The sequence below is a fragment of the Exophiala dermatitidis genome, assembly GCF_000230625.1.
Source record: "Exophiala dermatitidis NIH/UT8656 unplaced genomic scaffold supercont1.5, whole genome shotgun sequence".
NCBI classification, from domain to species: Eukaryota; Fungi; Ascomycota; class Eurotiomycetes; order Chaetothyriales; family Herpotrichiellaceae; genus Exophiala; species Exophiala dermatitidis.
This window is the reverse complement of record NW_008751650.1, coordinates 830,499-846,530: the sequence shown is the minus strand read 5'-3', so window position 1 is coordinate 846,530 and position 16,032 is coordinate 830,499. Positions and strand designations below refer to the sequence as shown.

The 16,032-nt window shown below is 52.7% G+C and overlaps 6 protein-coding genes across 7 annotated transcripts; 3 read left to right on the top strand and 3 right to left on the bottom strand.

Annotated features, from left to right (window-relative positions):
* The first annotated feature begins 66 nt into the window (after window positions 1-66).
* Window positions 67-880, top strand: HMPREF1120_05909 (uncharacterized protein). The gene has a single exon (XM_009160100.1). It carries the CDS (start codon window positions 493-495, stop codon window positions 802-804), a length of 312 nt encoding a protein of 103 aa, XP_009158348.1. The 5' UTR covers window positions 67-492; the 3' UTR covers window positions 805-880.
* Window positions 881-998: 118 nt separating this feature from the next.
* On the top strand, window positions 999-3,672 carry HMPREF1120_05908 (MFS transporter, SP family, sugar:H+ symporter). The gene is made up of 7 exons (XM_009160099.1): window positions 999-1,407; window positions 1,462-1,485; window positions 1,542-1,659; window positions 1,710-1,863; window positions 1,923-2,142; window positions 2,201-2,469; window positions 2,535-3,672. The coding sequence occupies exons 1-7, from the start codon at window positions 1,316-1,318 to the stop codon at window positions 3,278-3,280; spliced, it is 1,623 nt and encodes a 540-aa protein (XP_009158347.1). The 5' UTR covers window positions 999-1,315; the 3' UTR covers window positions 3,281-3,672.
* A 514-nt stretch (window positions 3,673-4,186) lies between these two features.
* HMPREF1120_05907 (uncharacterized protein) lies at window positions 4,187-7,222 on the bottom strand (the record flags this gene model as incomplete). The annotated part of the gene is made up of 1 exon (XM_009160098.1): window positions 4,187-7,222. The coding sequence occupies one exon, from the start codon at window positions 7,220-7,222 to the stop codon at window positions 4,187-4,189; it is 3,036 nt and encodes a 1,011-aa protein (XP_009158346.1).
* Window positions 7,223-8,111: 889 nt separating this feature from the next.
* HMPREF1120_05906 (uncharacterized protein) lies at window positions 8,112-10,578 on the bottom strand (the record flags this gene model as incomplete). Its single annotated transcript, XM_009160097.1, has 2 exons — window positions 8,112-10,518; window positions 10,574-10,578. The coding sequence occupies 2 exons, from the start codon at window positions 10,576-10,578 to the stop codon at window positions 8,112-8,114; spliced, it is 2,412 nt and encodes an 803-aa protein (XP_009158345.1).
* A 345-nt stretch (window positions 10,579-10,923) lies between these two features.
* On the top strand, window positions 10,924-14,658 carry HMPREF1120_05905. 2 transcript variants are annotated; one of them, XM_009160096.1, is made up of 2 exons: window positions 10,924-11,709; window positions 11,759-14,658. In XM_009160096.1, the coding sequence occupies exon 2, from the start codon at window positions 12,309-12,311 to the stop codon at window positions 14,124-14,126; it is 1,818 nt and encodes a 605-aa protein (XP_009158344.1). In that variant the 5' UTR covers window positions 10,924-11,709; window positions 11,759-12,308; the 3' UTR covers window positions 14,127-14,658. The 2 variants fall into 2 exon arrangements, with proteins under 2 accessions (XP_009158344.1, XP_009158343.1); XM_009160095.1 differs by having other exon boundaries at window positions 10,924-14,658.
* Window positions 14,659-14,864: 206 nt separating this feature from the next.
* HMPREF1120_05904 (NADH dehydrogenase (ubiquinone) flavoprotein 2) lies at window positions 14,865-15,750 on the bottom strand (the record flags this gene model as incomplete). The annotated part of the gene is made up of 2 exons (XM_009160094.1): window positions 14,865-15,545; window positions 15,607-15,750. 2 exons carry the CDS (start codon window positions 15,748-15,750, stop codon window positions 14,865-14,867), a joined length of 825 nt encoding a protein of 274 aa, XP_009158342.1.
* Window positions 15,751-16,032: the final 282 nt, after the last annotated feature.

Here is a 16,032-nt window from a genome sequence, read left to right as displayed (position 1 = left end):
CCGGTCGGAGATGATGCCCCACTGCACGGACGCTTAGAGTCGGTAGTCAGCCTTGAACTCGCATGTCGCATGCTTCATGGCCTACCTTACAGTTACAACACTATTGATATTGGGATGTTCACAGCGCAGTGGGGATTTGAATAGTGTTATATTTGTAAGGATCACCTCCTCACTCCGAGTCCTTGAGACGTTGTTAGCCATGGAATGCTTTTGCAGCGTATGTTCTTTGTCCTGCCAATTCACCCTCTGGTAGCGTGCAAGATCGTCCTCGCTCACTGATCCGCCGAGGCCACGACACGCTCGATGCACTGTCATGGAGAGGACTCCGATGTGCTCGTGCTTTCTTTTGGTGATTATAGGCAAACTCCGTTAAAGATGAGGTTGCATCGACGTGGTCGCTGCTGGGTCATCAGCCCCAGGATTTGCTGATGGCGGTTGGACAAAGTCAGGGGGTGGGCATAGGTGGTAGTATCACAGGACCAAATTCAAGGGATGATCAGCAGGTTTTGTTGCATTCGGGTCTCAGGCTGTGGATGCCTTGCTAGCCATGCCCGACAACTGGTCGATCGCAGGAACAACATCCTGGGCCGGGTAATGGTGTCAGCGGCGCTGGCTGGGGCGTTTAGCTTGAGGAATTCGAAAGGCGGCAGACCCCACTGCGCTGGAGAAATTCTTAGTTTGAGCAAGCAACAAAGCCAAGTGGTAGGACAATGGTACATAGTAGAGGCACAGACCTGGCGAGGGAGGAAGAAATGGGAGACAAGATTGGTTGGTGGGAATAGAAAGGCATATTTTGCGTCCTGATAGGCTGGAAGATACCGTGCTAAAAGCACTATCATTGTTTAGTGCAACCCCAGAGGTCTTTAGCATACCAGTAGCGGCCTGCAGCCCCGCGGGAACAACGGTGCTAGGCCCTAGCAAAGTGCTTGTTTACTTGATCCCCGCGAATACGAGGCAGTCTAGTCGCATCCTTACTCCACACTTTTACTCGTCATCGTCAAACTTCCCTGCAGTGCAGTGCGCGCAGCTGCGACGCTTCCTCCAAGTCTACCAGCGACACTTCTGCCCAGCCTACACTGTACCACAACCAGCGCTCCCCATGTAACACTCTCCGCTTCCATCGGCACCCTCACGCCATGGTACGCGAGGAATCCTGCCAGTGTGGGCACCTTGGACCCCCTTGGCCTTGTCGGCCTCACTGCGAGGATACAAAGATGGCCCTGTTCCCGCCCTGACCACGCAGGTCTTTCTCCTGTCCTCCACCTCTCCTCCACTGTTGGTACCGGCAGACACGAGAAACTCACCCGTCACCAACATGTACGAAGTCGGCAACATCTACTTCATTACGGCCATCGCTGTCATAGGCGGTGGCCTGTTCGGCTTTGATATTAGTTCCATGAGCGCAATGTAAGAAGGTCGTCTGTTCTGTTCTGTTCTGCTCAGAGTTGACTTGTCACACAGTCTCGGTACATCTCAATACAAATGGTACGCCGACTCCGGCACGCGGTCCCATCAGAATTGTTATTGACGTTGGGTGGTAGCTACTTCAACGAGGGTCATGGCCCGCCAGACTGCTCCGGACCACATTCCGATACCCAAGGTGGCATCACAGCCTCAATGCCAGGAGGCAGTTTCGTTGGCGCTCTAGCCTCTGGCTTTGTATGTTGTCCTACATGAATCTGGCGCCAGCATGAACTAACCATTTGCAGTTGTCTGATATTTTCGGGCGTAAGAGGGCCATCCAGATTGGCGCTGTCATCTGGTGTATCGGCTGTATCATTGTGTGCGCCGCCCAAAACATCGGAATGCTTGTTGCGGGTCGTTTCATCAACGGTTTTAGTGTTGGTATTTGTTCTGCTCAGGGTAAGGAAGCCTTCATACTACCTCCGTTGATGGAAGCTGAACGCTGACTACTGATACAGTGCCTGTCTACGTCTCTGAGCTGGCGCCTCCTAGTAAACGAGGCCGTGTCGTGGGTGCCCAGCAATGGGCCATCACCTGGGGCATTCTGATCATGTTCTACATCAGCTATGGCTGCAGCTTCATTGATGGAAATGCCGCCTTCCGTGTTCCTTGGGGCTTGCAGATGATTCCGGCCATTATCCTGTTCTTCGGCCTGTTTTTCCTTCCCGAATCACCCAGGTACGTTCGATTGCCGCCGACATATTGCTAAGAAATCTCACTGACCGACCTTGTCCAGATGGCTTGCGCGCAACGATCGCTGGGAAGAGTGCCATGGCGTCTTGGCTCTTGTCCATGCCAAAGGTGACCGTAACAACCGCTTTGTCCTCCGTGAACTGCAAGAGATCAAGGACATGTGCGAGTTTGAGCGCCGAAACGCCGATGTCACCTACCTCGAATTATTCAAGCCCAACATGATCTGGCGAACTCATATTGGTGTCTTTACCCAGATCTGGTCACAGCTGACTGGCATGAACGTTATGATGTACTACATCACCTACGTCTTCGGTGAGTCCCGTTCATCTCAAAGAAACTCTTGTCGTTTTCCTTGTTGCTGATTTTTGTCCCGGTAGGTATGGCTGGACTCACTGGCAACACCAACCTCGTGGCGTCCTCGATTCAGTACGTCATCAACGTGTTCATGACCATCTTCGCGCTCATGTTCATTGATCGGTGGGGTCGCCGCTGGCCGTTGCTGGTTGGCTCCACTTTCATGGCGACATGGATGTTTGCCAATGCTGGGCTGATGGCCTCATACGGATCTCCAGCACCACCCGGTGGCGTCGACCACGTCGAGGAGGAATCCTGGCAGATCCACGGCGGAGCAGCCAAGGGCGTTATTGCTTGCACGTACCTGTTCGTGGCTTCATTCGCACCCACCTGGGGTCCAGTTTCCTGGATCTATCCCCCTGAGCTGTACCCGCTACGCATCCGAGGCAAGGCTGTGGCGCTCACCACGTCGGCCAACTGGATCTTCAACTTTGCTCTGTCGTACTTTGTGCCTCCGGCCTTTGTCAACATCAAGTGGAAGGTGTACATTGTCTTTGGCATTTTCTGCACCGCCATGACCATCCACGTCTTCTTCTGCTTCCCCGAAACGGCCGGCAAGACCCTCGAGGAAGTCGAGGAGATTTTCCTCAGCAACATCAAGCCCTGGAACACCCATGTCGACTACAAGCATGTCATCAGAGAGGAGCATGGCGAGGTTGACCCGGAGAAGCGCCTGAGCTTTGCTGTGCAACACCACGAGAGAGACGACAGCGATGGCGTCGACGTTGCTCGTCACACGGAGCCCGTGGAGAAGAACCAGGCCGTTTGAGTGGCTACAATGCTACACTGCACTGTGCCGCCGAGCTGCCGACAAAGGCGCCGTCAAATCGCACTGCATTCGTTATCACCAACAAGTAAACAAACAACCACATTGCAATTACCCTATACCCTATACCCCTTTTTCTCGGGCGATGTGCTACTTTCTACCCCTGAGATGTCAAGAACTGTTCCAAAGGCCAGATATATAAACAGTCGACTATGGCATTCTCAATCTTTCTTTTCAGGATAGGATGAATCAACTTTGGGCAGACGATATTTTCTACTATTTGACACGAAATAGTCCAGCTCAAGTAGACTCCTACCTAATGTTATAACTTATAATTCATGAAAATGAATGAAAAGGACCTACCATTTTCTATTCTAATCTGATGCTTTGCCACATTCAGTGATATCCCATGTTGTCGTAAATGGTGAGCAGGTATCTATCATAGTAAGGCAGGCATGCTTTCATGAAACCATTGCACTCAACCGCCTCGTTACGGGTCTTCATGGTGAAATGCTGCAGCACCATGCGAACGGTTTACATACGTCGAATACTGGTAGACACAGCACAGCAACACACACAGCAATCTACTAGTAGTGAATGAAATTCAAAAGCGCAGAGGGAGTTTACAGAACACGATTAAACAAACGTGTCCCAATTTTCCATTCGTGGCGACTACAAAAATCCTTTCTACTTGACTGGTGCTGGTCCGAGAGCCCTCGTCTCTTGCTTTTTTCTGTCCCTTTTTGAATTCATTTCATTTCGTCGTCACTCAATCAATTCGTCGTGGACGTCGTCGTCATTCATGGAAATTTCAACCTGCCTCGTCTGCCTTGCCTCTCTGTCTTTCTTTTTTTTTTTTTTCGAGAGATGATAATGCTAATACCTACTAGTAGCTCGACAACCACAACCTCACACCTCGCGCACATAGGCGGCCGGAAACACGCCCATGTCGCCGGCATAAACACCGAACCACCACTCGTCGTTGACCTCTTCGACTTCCTTGATCTCGGCGTGTTTCGGAAACATTAGTTCTCCCTCCCCTTCCTCGCCTTCGGCTGGGATATAGCCCCATCGAGCACGGCAGACTTTGCCGAACCCGCCATCCGGAGGGAATTTGGTGGTGGGGTTGGGAAGAATGGCATCTCGCGGTCGAGTCGCTCGTCGCGTTCCCGCGGGATCTTCCCGCCAGACCCATTGGCCTCCCAGGCCGCGAAACTCTGGCACGACACCTGTTGCTGGTGCTGCCGCCGGCGGATCAGCAAGAGTGGCCCAAGCCCACTGAGAGCTGTTATTCGGTTGCGACAGCTGGGTGTTTGCGAGCTTCCATGCCAACATGTCACTTTCGGTCATCTTGACGCCGCCGACCAAGTCACGAAGGATCACTCGCCGCTGACCTTCATGACTCTCTTGTTCAAACGTCACCTCAATCATGCGATGCCCACTGGGACAAAGCCGCCATCCATCCGGACCGTCGTCCTGTTTGATTTGACCCGTTTTGACAATACGGTGGTAACATTTCCTGCAGATATCGAAATCGCCCTTCTGATCGGGCTTTTCGGCCGAGGGAGTCGGATGGCTGGGACAGTGATACCTTGTTTCTTCTGGCAGAACGGACCGTGAGCAGATGTCACAATGTGTCGTGATTACCAGCGGAACAGCGCCAGCATAGACGCCGGTGCCTGAGGTCGTACTCGACGGTGCACTTTGAGCGGGCGAGGGCATACGGCCGGTAGCTGTGAACGGACTCAGAGTCTGGGAAGCGCCACCCTCTGTACCTGCGGTTCCAGGTCGCGAAGTGGTGTTTCTGGAGTTCAGATCGGCTGGTTTATATGCGACAGGCAAAAGAGGATGGTTACAGCAATGATTGGTGTTGACGCAATCATTACAAAACCCCCATTCACCCTCGTTGCAAAAATCACAAGACCAGAAGCAATCGTTCGCGAAGGCGCCGCAGCGGTCACAGAAATTGCCTTCTTGCAGCCGCAATGCTGGATCTCCAGAAACAGTGGCGTTTCGTTCCTGACCGCGCGGTTGGTCGTTGGAAGGGGGAATCAGATACCGACGTCCAACCAGTAAATGGGGAAGTTCAATAGCCTGGCTACTGCGGTTCCTCGGTTGTGATGCCTCGAATTTGAGCAGTGCTGCGTGGCCGAACCCATACCAGTGGTTGCAACCACGCCCAGCTCTGTAACATCGCAAGCATAGGTCCATCTTGCAAGAAGGACAATGTTTATACAGCTCGTACTGAATCCCCGGGCGGAAACAGCGAGCGCATTCGATCAATGGCTCCTCATACCGTGTTGATACGTCGGCGGAAGACGGCACGAGCGGTTCAAGGCCAGAGGGTACGAGATCCGACGTAGGAATAGACGTAGGAACGGGCGCAGTGTTGACACTAGACATGACTGGCCCATCGTGATCCACTGTGGGCGATTGCGTAGCCGAAGAAACAGCTTCAGGCGGACTTGATCCAGCCCGCCCTGCAGATTGCCAGACTTCTGATGCTCGCGGTGATGCTCGAGGCTCCGTATTGGACCGGGATGCGTTTGCGCGTGGGTTCCGGCGTTCCGCGGCAAGCGCAAAAGACTCGGGTCGGTCTGAGAGATCGGTTGCAGACCTGGCAGCAGGCGTACTGCGTGAACCGCTGGGGTGGGAACTTCTTGCTGTTCTCGCCGTTCTCATATTTGACATGTCTCTCCTACCGCTCTCGTCGGAAGGCCTCCGTCGATGAGTGATCTCTTGAGGTGGTGGCAGAGCCTGCTCAGCTGAAGCCTGTGGAAAAGCCGAGGGAGGCCGTCCGTCCGCGCCTCCTATAGTCACACTACGGCTGGATCTGGGGCTTGGTTGGGTCTGTTGTCGTTGACTGCTTCGCGCTGATTGACGGGGTCGACGATCTGCTTCTTCAATCTGTGTATCGTCGGACCGTCGAGACTCATCCGACACAGGATCCGTGCTCGCCACGGCCGGTACACTTCGTCGCACCCTTTCTGGATGTAATTGCCTGTACCGCTCGGCAATGATTTCACTGAGTTCATCTTGTTCTGCCTCAGTCAGCTCCTCGACGTTGATGCCATCAAGAAGCCCTTCTGATAGTATCTCCTGCATCAGCTGGGCTTCGTTGAGACTCTCCCCAGTTCCGGTGCCGCTTTCGGAGGCGCTCACCAGCGATATCAAGCTTGCTTGATGCGCAACAGTTCGCGCCCCCCTTTGGCGAGCCTCGACTGCATCCGGGTGTCTAGGCGAACCAGCCAGAGGGGCCAAGGGTGCAGATAAGTCTGTCGAACTCGACGAGGCGGCATTTCGAGGACGGGAGCCGACTGCTCCATTGATTTGCTGCCGCTCCTCCGCCGTTCGACTTTCGGAGTCCCTCGACCTTTCCCTTCTATCCCTACGCTCGCGGCTTCTACTATGTCCGCTCGTGGTTGGAGGGGTCAGTGCGCTGTCAGCTGAACTGACGTGCAACCGTTGATCGGGACGGCTCCTCTCTTGTATGACATAACCACCGCTGCGTTGCTCTCTTGCGCGGACTTCCTCTTCCTCTCGCCGCCTGCGTTCTCGTCTCCGGTAACTCTCCACCTTGGGCATTATCTCGTCGCCGGGCTGGTAGATCTGCGCCATCTCCGACTTTTCTTCTGCAGTCCTGTCCTTCCCGGGGTTGGCGGCGAGGAACATATCTAGGAGGGTGTTGATCATCGCATTGTGCTGGACGTCTTTTACTGGGGCACGGCATGTTGGGCAGGTGTACGGATGTGTCGTAGAAGCGGAGTGAGAATGGGTGGCTTTGCGATATTGGTGAGAGAACCATTCTTTCAAACAGGAGCCGCAGAACGTATGCAAGCAATCGAGAAGGGTTAGAGGTTGATACAGGACTTCGGTGCAGATGAAGCAGACAAGTTCTTTCTCTAGGTTGAGCAGACCTGTGCTCGGCTGTCCGGTGGTAGCCATGGACCAGGAGGAATCATGATATACAAATTATAGTTTAATAACGTCCACTTTGAGTTTGGTCAAGCTACGTACGTACACGCAGAAGAGGAAGAGAAGGAAGAAAAAGGCAGCTTCGGGTATGGAAAAAAAAGTAGCTAAGCTGTTGAAATGAACTTGGACGGCGCTGACTGATGAGTCGTCGACCGCTGCAGCTGAAGAAACCCGAGGTGAGGAAGGCGAACACGAACACAGGCGCAGGTCAGACAGATCCCATGCAGCCAAAAATAGTTTTGTCGTCTGACTGGAGAGCCTTACGGCAGGCTGCTGAGATCATTTCAAATTACAGCCACTTTTTCTCCAGGTTTGTTTGCACTTGCGCCGAAGCACGAAGCTAATCTGCCGTGTCATCCTTAGGGGGTTTTCAGTCAGACTTGACAATGTCTTTTACAGCTGCTACCATGAAACTGCCCTCTCTGTGAAATGTCGCGTGAAGAGGCAGGAAAGACACCCTACTACCACGAACCACGGTAAGGAGTATATGTGCTGCTCTTATTCACCATATGAAGACTACTCTGGTAAAGCAAGGACTGGTGCCTACCATGTTATTAAGAGCATACCTAGGGTAGACCGAACACTGGTCCTAGTGTGGTACAGGACAACCCCGGCGTGGTTCTGGAAACGCGGACGCCGATGCATCCTCTTTTCCCTTCTTCACAAATACTACTACGATTAGCAATGCTGTTTCAGCAACTGTCGAAAACACATACTGTGGGTATTGGTAAATGTTCAACCAACACGTCCTTCAAAGACGTCGACTTTTCCCTCTGCAGCATCCAAACTGTTGTCACGTGTAGGGACCACCCGCCAGTGCCCTCCTACAGGAGACATTGGCCCCTCGGACCGCCTCGTCTCACTGAAACCAGCCATCCTGTCTGATCCTAAAAGCAAAACTGACTGCTGTGGCGGCGAGGAGTCCCATGCACAAGGCCGTTGTCCCGTACTTGTCATAGTACCTCGACACACTCGCTCTGCGTTTCCGGATCATCTGCACACGCAAGTAGTAGATGGCTGCACTATAAAACAACGCCGCACATGCCACAATGGTGAAGCCCCATGCCGAGGCCAGGCTGATGCGGTCGCCAAAGTTAAGCAATGTTGCGGCAATCGAGCCCAGAATGATGCTGAACTCCAGCCAGGACAGAAATGTCCGTTCGGCGGCAAAGTACACCTTTGGTTCGACCCGGACAGGAACATGAATCCGTTTGCCAGGAGGAGCCTTGAATCGCTTGACCTGAACTTGGCCGCTCAAAGGGTTGACGCCGCCAACACCGCTATTCTGCGGAAGCGGAGTCGAAGTAGGGACCTTCTTGACCGCCTGGACGAGTGCATCTCCTGCTTGCTGGACCTTATGTTTCAACAGCAAAGGATAATACTTCCACGAACCCGAATGACGCGCCTCCTCTAGCTCATTTTCTTCTTCATCGGCCTCCGAGTCATAGAAGTATTCTTCGTCAGCTAGAGGTTGGGCGGAAACCCGTTCTTCCTCGTCCAGTGAGTTTCCAGGAGCACCATGCGCATCCCCATTCTGTCGGCTGTCGCTCTCTTGAGCACGGCTATGCTCAGCCAGAGCATGACGGGCGGCCTTCAGCCTTCTCGTCTGTTCGTCGTCACCATCGGTCGAGCGGTCCACAAACGGAGTCGTCCTTCCAGTAGTTTGACCGTCGCCTTGTTCGTCATCTGAGTCGTCCTCGTCTTCGTCAACGTCACTAGTGGAGTAGCTTGCTGTATTCGCCGGCCGCTCGATGCCGAATCGGTGAGTAATCGGTTTGCGGATGTCAACGCCCATTTGAGGGAACCAGTACGGCAGTAGATTGATGCGCGTAGGGAACAACGTGGCTACACCATGGATGAACTTTGAAAATTTGGGCACCGCTTCCACGAGATGACTCGCGGTCAAATCACGGACCCATTGGGGTGGCTCTTGACCGGCTTGAGTCTGCAATTTCACTTCCAGAACAGCGTACGGGAACCGCTCAACATCTTCAGGAGGTAGTTGTGAGAACGGCCAGTCAATGCCAATGTCCATGCGCCGCCAATTATTGCCAGCCCTCTGTCGGCCGTCCAGGTTGTCTTCGCGGACCATGGTCAGCTCCGTGTCCAGTGAGATACGGACACGGGCATCGCCTGGGAGCTGGAAAGCCGTACGATGATAGAAAGATCTGCAGACTGGTTTCAGCCTTCTGGTAATGACTCGATATTGAATCTCGCGGGCGAGCTGTTCCAGGTCCTCGATTTCCTTGGTGCTTTTCTTGCCCTCTTTTCTCATCTTGGCAAAGGCTTCCTCCACAGTCATCTGTCCGGCCAAGAACGCGTTGACATTCTTCTCCTTCAGAGTGAACCGAGCCTTGACCGACTTTTCACCCGTCCAGTCTTCGCGATGAGTCTTCCTCTCGACGAAAATTGTCTCGTTTTCCATGCCACCATACCACCGCAGACGGATGGCTTCAGCGCCCTCTGTCTTCTTCAGACGACCCTCGTACAATTCCCATGTGTCTGGATTGTCATAGTAGATGGATGAAATTGCCGAATCCTTTTCTTCAAACTCCTTGTTGGGGTTGAAGACCAGAACAGGCAGATGCTTCAGAATGATGAGCTTCAATTCAGTGATGTTGTCGGGATGGACCCAGTACTTGGTAGTCTGGCGGACAAAGTTCTGCTGCGATCCACCTGCAGAGGAATCACCCTGGACAGGATGTCCCCTTGTGCGGACGAGGTCATAGAGCTTGGACAGAGTGACAATAAAGGCATCGTAGTTGTCCTGGAAGAAAGGCTTTGCCCTGAGTCGAGTTGCAAAAGACGGTCGAAGGATCAATCCGGTTTGCTTGTCGTGCTTCTTGATGATCTTCTGGAAGCCAGTATAGTTCAATTGGGTGAATTTCGCCAGGTCATGCACATCTGCGATGATATCGCTCAGGTCGGCCTCCAGCAATTCGAAGTCCTGTTCGAGATCCTCATCGCTTTCGGCATCCGGCGAATTCTGGTTTTCGTGTCGCTCAATCACCTGCTTGACCTCGGCCTCTGCCGCTTTGATTCTCGATATTATCTCCTGGCTCTTAAGCTTCTGGAAGGTATAGACCTTGTCAAGCTCGGCCTCGAGCTGCCGGATGAAAGCGGCTTCATCGTCGTCGGTCCAAGGCTCGCGTTCGCCGTTTTTGCCATTCACAAAGGGTTTCTTGAGGGCATCTTTCAAGTCGTCGTAGGCAATGTAATGCCAATAATAGTCCTTGATCAGCGACTGACGAAGCTGCTGGCCGAACCTGCACGGAGTTCTTGTTAGCGATGGCGCAAGGCGGGGTGGGCCAGAGGACGGACTTCATATTGGTGGGAGCGAGTTCAGATTACAAACAGCGGCATCCGCCCTGGACTAACGAGACAAGTGATCGAGTACAGCGGTGAAGGCGTTATATACAGAAAAGAAAAAATTCGAAGAAAGAGATACGACCCGGCCACTTCAGAACTGTAGCCGAGCTGTAAAAAGCCCGAACTAGCAGAAGCTCTGAGCTTGGGTTCTTAAAAAGTTGCGTATCGTGAAAATGAACAGCATTACCCAGTTGAGGTGGTCGAGCATCACCAAAGGCTTCGGGCCTCCTCCAATGGGAGGCCGTAGGCAAGAACGTGCCCGGAGAGACGCTTGAAACAGGCCAAGTGCAGCCTGGGAGAGGGGAGCCACATCGACGTGTGGCTGCTAATCACTTTACCTACAACGCCTAAACAGCCTGAGCTTCAGGCACCGGCACTGCACTGCACCAACTCACCACCACCAAGCAGTTAGGGACCTCCGGGCCTACCTTAGGCACCTGGGTCAGTTACTACATGTGTTTACTTCTTCAGTTCTGCTTTGCGCTTGCTACTGTTATCAAAACCACGTTTTGCTCTACCTCCACCGGCACGAGGAGAATCTGATAGTAACGTGGTGTTCTCTCAATGTCGCTCTACAGTGTCAGTCTACTATGTTGTACACCCACTGCCCTAACCATCATCATCCTTCTATCATAGTGGGCGCCTCCACAATGCCCTGGAAGGAATTTCACTTGCCGTAACAGTCAAAATCCGAACGAGCATGCTGCCATCAACCCCACACATTGGCACTATTCCTCTCAGGAGCGGATCAAGAACAGCTTCACCTCTGGGCTAAACACGCACTACCTGATCCAGCCTCATAACAGAGACGGAGCGTGTTCTCGACCTGTTGGAAATGCAAACGCGAAGGATTTGTTGGCTCTACCAAAGAAGGGTAATACCCAGAGGGTCGATATTTCCACGATCACGATACCTAACATTTGAATTGTACTGTGTGTATACTGTACAATATTGTACAATTATTTTGGACCTGTATCTCCAACACAAACAGTGGCGCCTCGTGAACTGTGGATGACACCGGAGCAGCGTTCATACCGGAATCTGTATCGAGTTCCGAACAAACAACCCCTGGGGAAGGCGACACTGATGTTAGTGACAGAGCGAAGCGCTGCTGCAACTTGTACTTATTAATGGCAGAGTTGAAAGACACGATTCAGAGCAGCTACACCACTACTACAATGACCTGTATCCAAACACCCGCCGGATCCGTTGGACGGTATAAATATCGTGACGCTTATTAGTTAGCGTCACTGGCATCTACACAGAATCTGATGATTATCTTTCTGCTGCTGTGAAAACATTCCCGACATTCAGCTGTCCACGCCTGTCAAGCCTCTCCGTCCGTGTATGCCACGACAATGTGATGTTGGACAACGACTTGGACCAAGGCCAACCTTCCATCTCGCCCACCGCCAGTCGCATTGCTGCTGGTTCTAAACGGACCGTCGTCAACTCTCACTGGCATGCCGCGCAGGCAACCGCCCTACTACTGCTGCTATTACTAACAGCGCAGGCCTCAACTCCGAGTTATTGGCACAAGGCAGCCTTATCAATACTAAGGCCGTGTATTTCTGACCGTCGATTGCATGTTTCGTGAACATCTATGTGAAATATCTCCTCTCGCAATCCGTCTTCATCACTGCTCCAACTTGGATGCAAACTGGTGCCTTCCAGATCGTCGCCTACCATGGACCCCTCCACATCAAGCGCTCCATCAGACCGGCTCATTCCCGAGCTTCCCAATGAAATACTTCTCATCATTGTTCAACATTGCCCTCGTGCTACACTGAAGAACGTCCGTTTGGCTTCCAGGGGTCTGGCTCAAGTGGCAGATCCCTATCTTTGGCGCAAGGTCGCCTTGGTCCCTAACGAATACTGCATCTACGGCTTCTTGAACGCGGTCAGACGCTTTCAGATCTTGGGTCTTGTCACTAAATTAACCTATGATGCCCGGTTTGGCGGGTTCTTCCAATGTATGAAGCACATTAAGCCAGACCTTGCGCGACCTCGATCGGAACAGGAGAAGGCTTCCATAGAGTCAATTCTCGATCGGCTTTCTGGCGGTTGCTTTACGCCGCATGAGGACACGGGCATCGAGGTCGCAATCCTCTCCATGGCTTTGAGAGCACTGCCCAACCTGCGAGAAATTCGTGTCGAGGACTACGATGACGGCGACATGGAGCCCTACCCGACTAAGATCCCCCAATTCTATCGTTTGATTGCCAGGTCAATCAAGGTCAATCTGGACACTAAAAATTGCAGACAGTTTGTTGGCGCTCATGGGAGGTCATACACCAAGGGAATATTAACAGCCGCATTTTCCGCGGGATCTCGATTACAGGCTATCAAGCTGAAAAACTTAGATAGCCGTCCCTTGTTCGGCGTGGCGCCCAAGGATACATCGGCAGCTTACCAGCAACTCAGGATCTTCAAGAATTTGGTGCAGTATGCACACTTGCTGGACCTGTCCTTCCTCAACGACACCTTCATCACCACTGGGCGTCACATCGAGTCTGTCCAGACTCTACTGAGATCAGCGAGGAGAGTGAAAACCCTCAAACTAAGGTTGACCGACTACAGTATTAACATTCCTAAGTATTCTGATGAAGAAGAGGTGCAGTCGGATCTTGGCGCCCTCCTCCAGAGTCCCAGCGGAAGCTGGATATCTTGCGCTATGATGCCGCAGCTCCAGGCATTGACGATTGAAGCGTGCATATGCCATGACGATGATCTGATGCACTTTTTAAACATCCATGCCTCTACTCTTCGGCGCCTCGAACTTTCCAACATGACTCTTCTGGGAGTCCATGATCGTCGGGAATGCTGGGTTAAACTGATCAAAAGCCTGAAGCGTCACCTCAAGCTGACTTCTATCTCCTTCAGTGGCTGGTTCAGCAACGGCGGCCGCCAACAATGGTTCGTGGCCAAGGACAGCGTCGGGACCCGCCGACTAAAGGCTCGCGTGGAGAGATACGTGGTTGATAGTCAGATCCGCGAGTGTCCTTTGGAGTGTGTTGCCATCCAGCCGAACGAGAGCGACGTCAACAAGCCTGCTAGCGGTGAGGAAATCGAGGGGGACGTGACTTGGGCCATGGTCTACACGAAGCATCCTATTGAATCAATGGATTGGCACCCGCAAGCACCATCGTTCATCGTTTCTTCAGGCGCCTCCTCCAGCCCTTCTCCTCCTACGTCGGTCGGCGACGTCAATGATCTCGCGGAGGAGTGTGCATCCCATTGGGATGACCCTGACGAGCCAACGACAATTCTGGAAGACTCAGACGACCTGGCCCTCCCCTTGGCTCACTTTGGTGAATTTCCTCTGCCTTCCCACATGGTAGAAGCCAAGCAGCTGTCCCCAATATTTCAATCCCAGCTCCAGTCACCTCCACCCCTACACACGGGTGTGCCAGAGACGTCTTCACATGATGGGGCATCGCCCCCAATATGGAGTTTTCCACTGCCAAATATACAATGTCCCGGGATGAGCACAAAGAAGGCATGATGCAATATGCCAGTCTTTGATGTAGGTGACTTCGAGGATTCATCCGGACTTTTGTCGTCGCGAAACATTCCACAATACGACGAAAAACAAATGGATTTGAGCGAGAGATGCACTTGGCCTTGGGACGGAGTTATGTGTGTTTTGCGTGTGGAGTTTTGGCAGAAAAGGAACTGGTCTTGCGAGTACTTCAATGGTTGGATTGGACCTGCAATGGTTGGATTGGACCTGCGTCAGGGAAGGGGCGGCACTCGACGATGTGATGCGATATGAACGATACGAATGAACGGATTGAGCGAGTGTCCAATTCAGAGCAGCAGAAGGCTTGTTCCTGTACTCCTTGTAGGGGGTTGACCTTCTGGTTTGCTATTTAGTCACGACGGGCGAGTAAACATGTGGATCACGGAATGGCACGTCCCTTTTTTAAAAGAACCTTTTATGCGGCTGAATAGGCAGACGTATAAAGCAGGTACATACTAGCAGACTAGCAGACCATCCTGTTGCGCCAATTGAAGGGTGTTGATATGCCGACCAACGTTTGAACATTCGCTTGAAACATTCATTTAGCACTGTCTCTCGACTAGCCGCGAGCTGCGCGCCGGGTCCCCACTCATCATCGATGCAGAAGACTGCTCTATATGAACAGAACATCCTTGGGATTCCTTGGAAACCACAGAGCCCAACAAGCACAATATATCTCTTGTGTCCATAACCTCTGGTAGTGCTCCGAGTGATCACAGCTCACAGCTCACCATCCGTCCTCATGAAATCCTTCACATGATACGGCTCGCCAGTCAAGGAAGTCAACCCGCCTCTCGGCTCACAACTCATCCTCTGCTTGCCTTCGTAGGGCTGCGGGCCCGGGCGGGGGATTTTATTCACATCATAGCCACTGATGGTGGCGGAATCCTTGAGCGCCTGCAGGAGGTTCGTGACGGTATCGGGCGTCAAATCTTCGTAGTAATCGTCGTTGATCTGGATCATGGGGGCATTGGCACAGGCGCCCAGACACTCGACCTCGAGCAAGCTGAACAGCTTGTCCTCCGTCATCTGACCCGAATGAATGCCCAAAAAGTCCTCGCAGGCCTTCATGATCTTGTCGCTGCCGCAGCCGCCCAGCATACACGGCGTGGTCGTGCACACCTGCACAAAGTACTTGCCCACCGGCTGGCGGTTGTACATGGTATAAAACGTGGCTACCTCGTACACCCGCATCGGCGGCATCTCGAGGATCCGCGCCACTTCGTTCATCACACTGATTGTACACCAGCCGTGTTGTCGCTGGCCCAGGTCCAGCAACGGCATCACGGCCGCCTTTTTGTATTGTGGTGGGTACCGTTTGAGGATCTCGTCGATCAGGCGTAGGTTCGTCTCGTTGAACTTGAATGGGATCGAGGGGTTGTTGTCGGGGGTATTGCGGTGCTGTACACCCGAGTTAGTCGAGGTAACATGGGTCGAATGTGTATGATTTGTTCAAACTCACCACTGAGAGCGTCTCGCTCCGCGACGACGGCGTGCTGGAGAATTGTCTACTGGTAGGTCGGAAGACATGTCTGTTTCTCGTGGGCGTCTTTGCCAGGCTCCGTTGTGCCTGGCGCACCAGCTGTGGGACGAACTTGGACGCCATTGTTGGCTCTGGCTCTGCTGATGCTTCAATCCTATCCCCCGTGCAATGCGAATGCGATGTCCAAGTCCTTGAAGCAAGACTGGTTTGGGACTGGGACTGCGAAACTGAATGTTAGACGTAACTTGGATGGAGAGAAGCTTCGACCAATCAACGGCCGGTTGTTGTTAAAGCGCAAAAGTAACTCCGAGTCGCTATTGGGAGAAGGTGTGCCGGCCGGTTGAGCGATCCACCGTATCAGAACTTCACTTCATGTCCGTTTACGGTGTAGAAATATCTAGGACG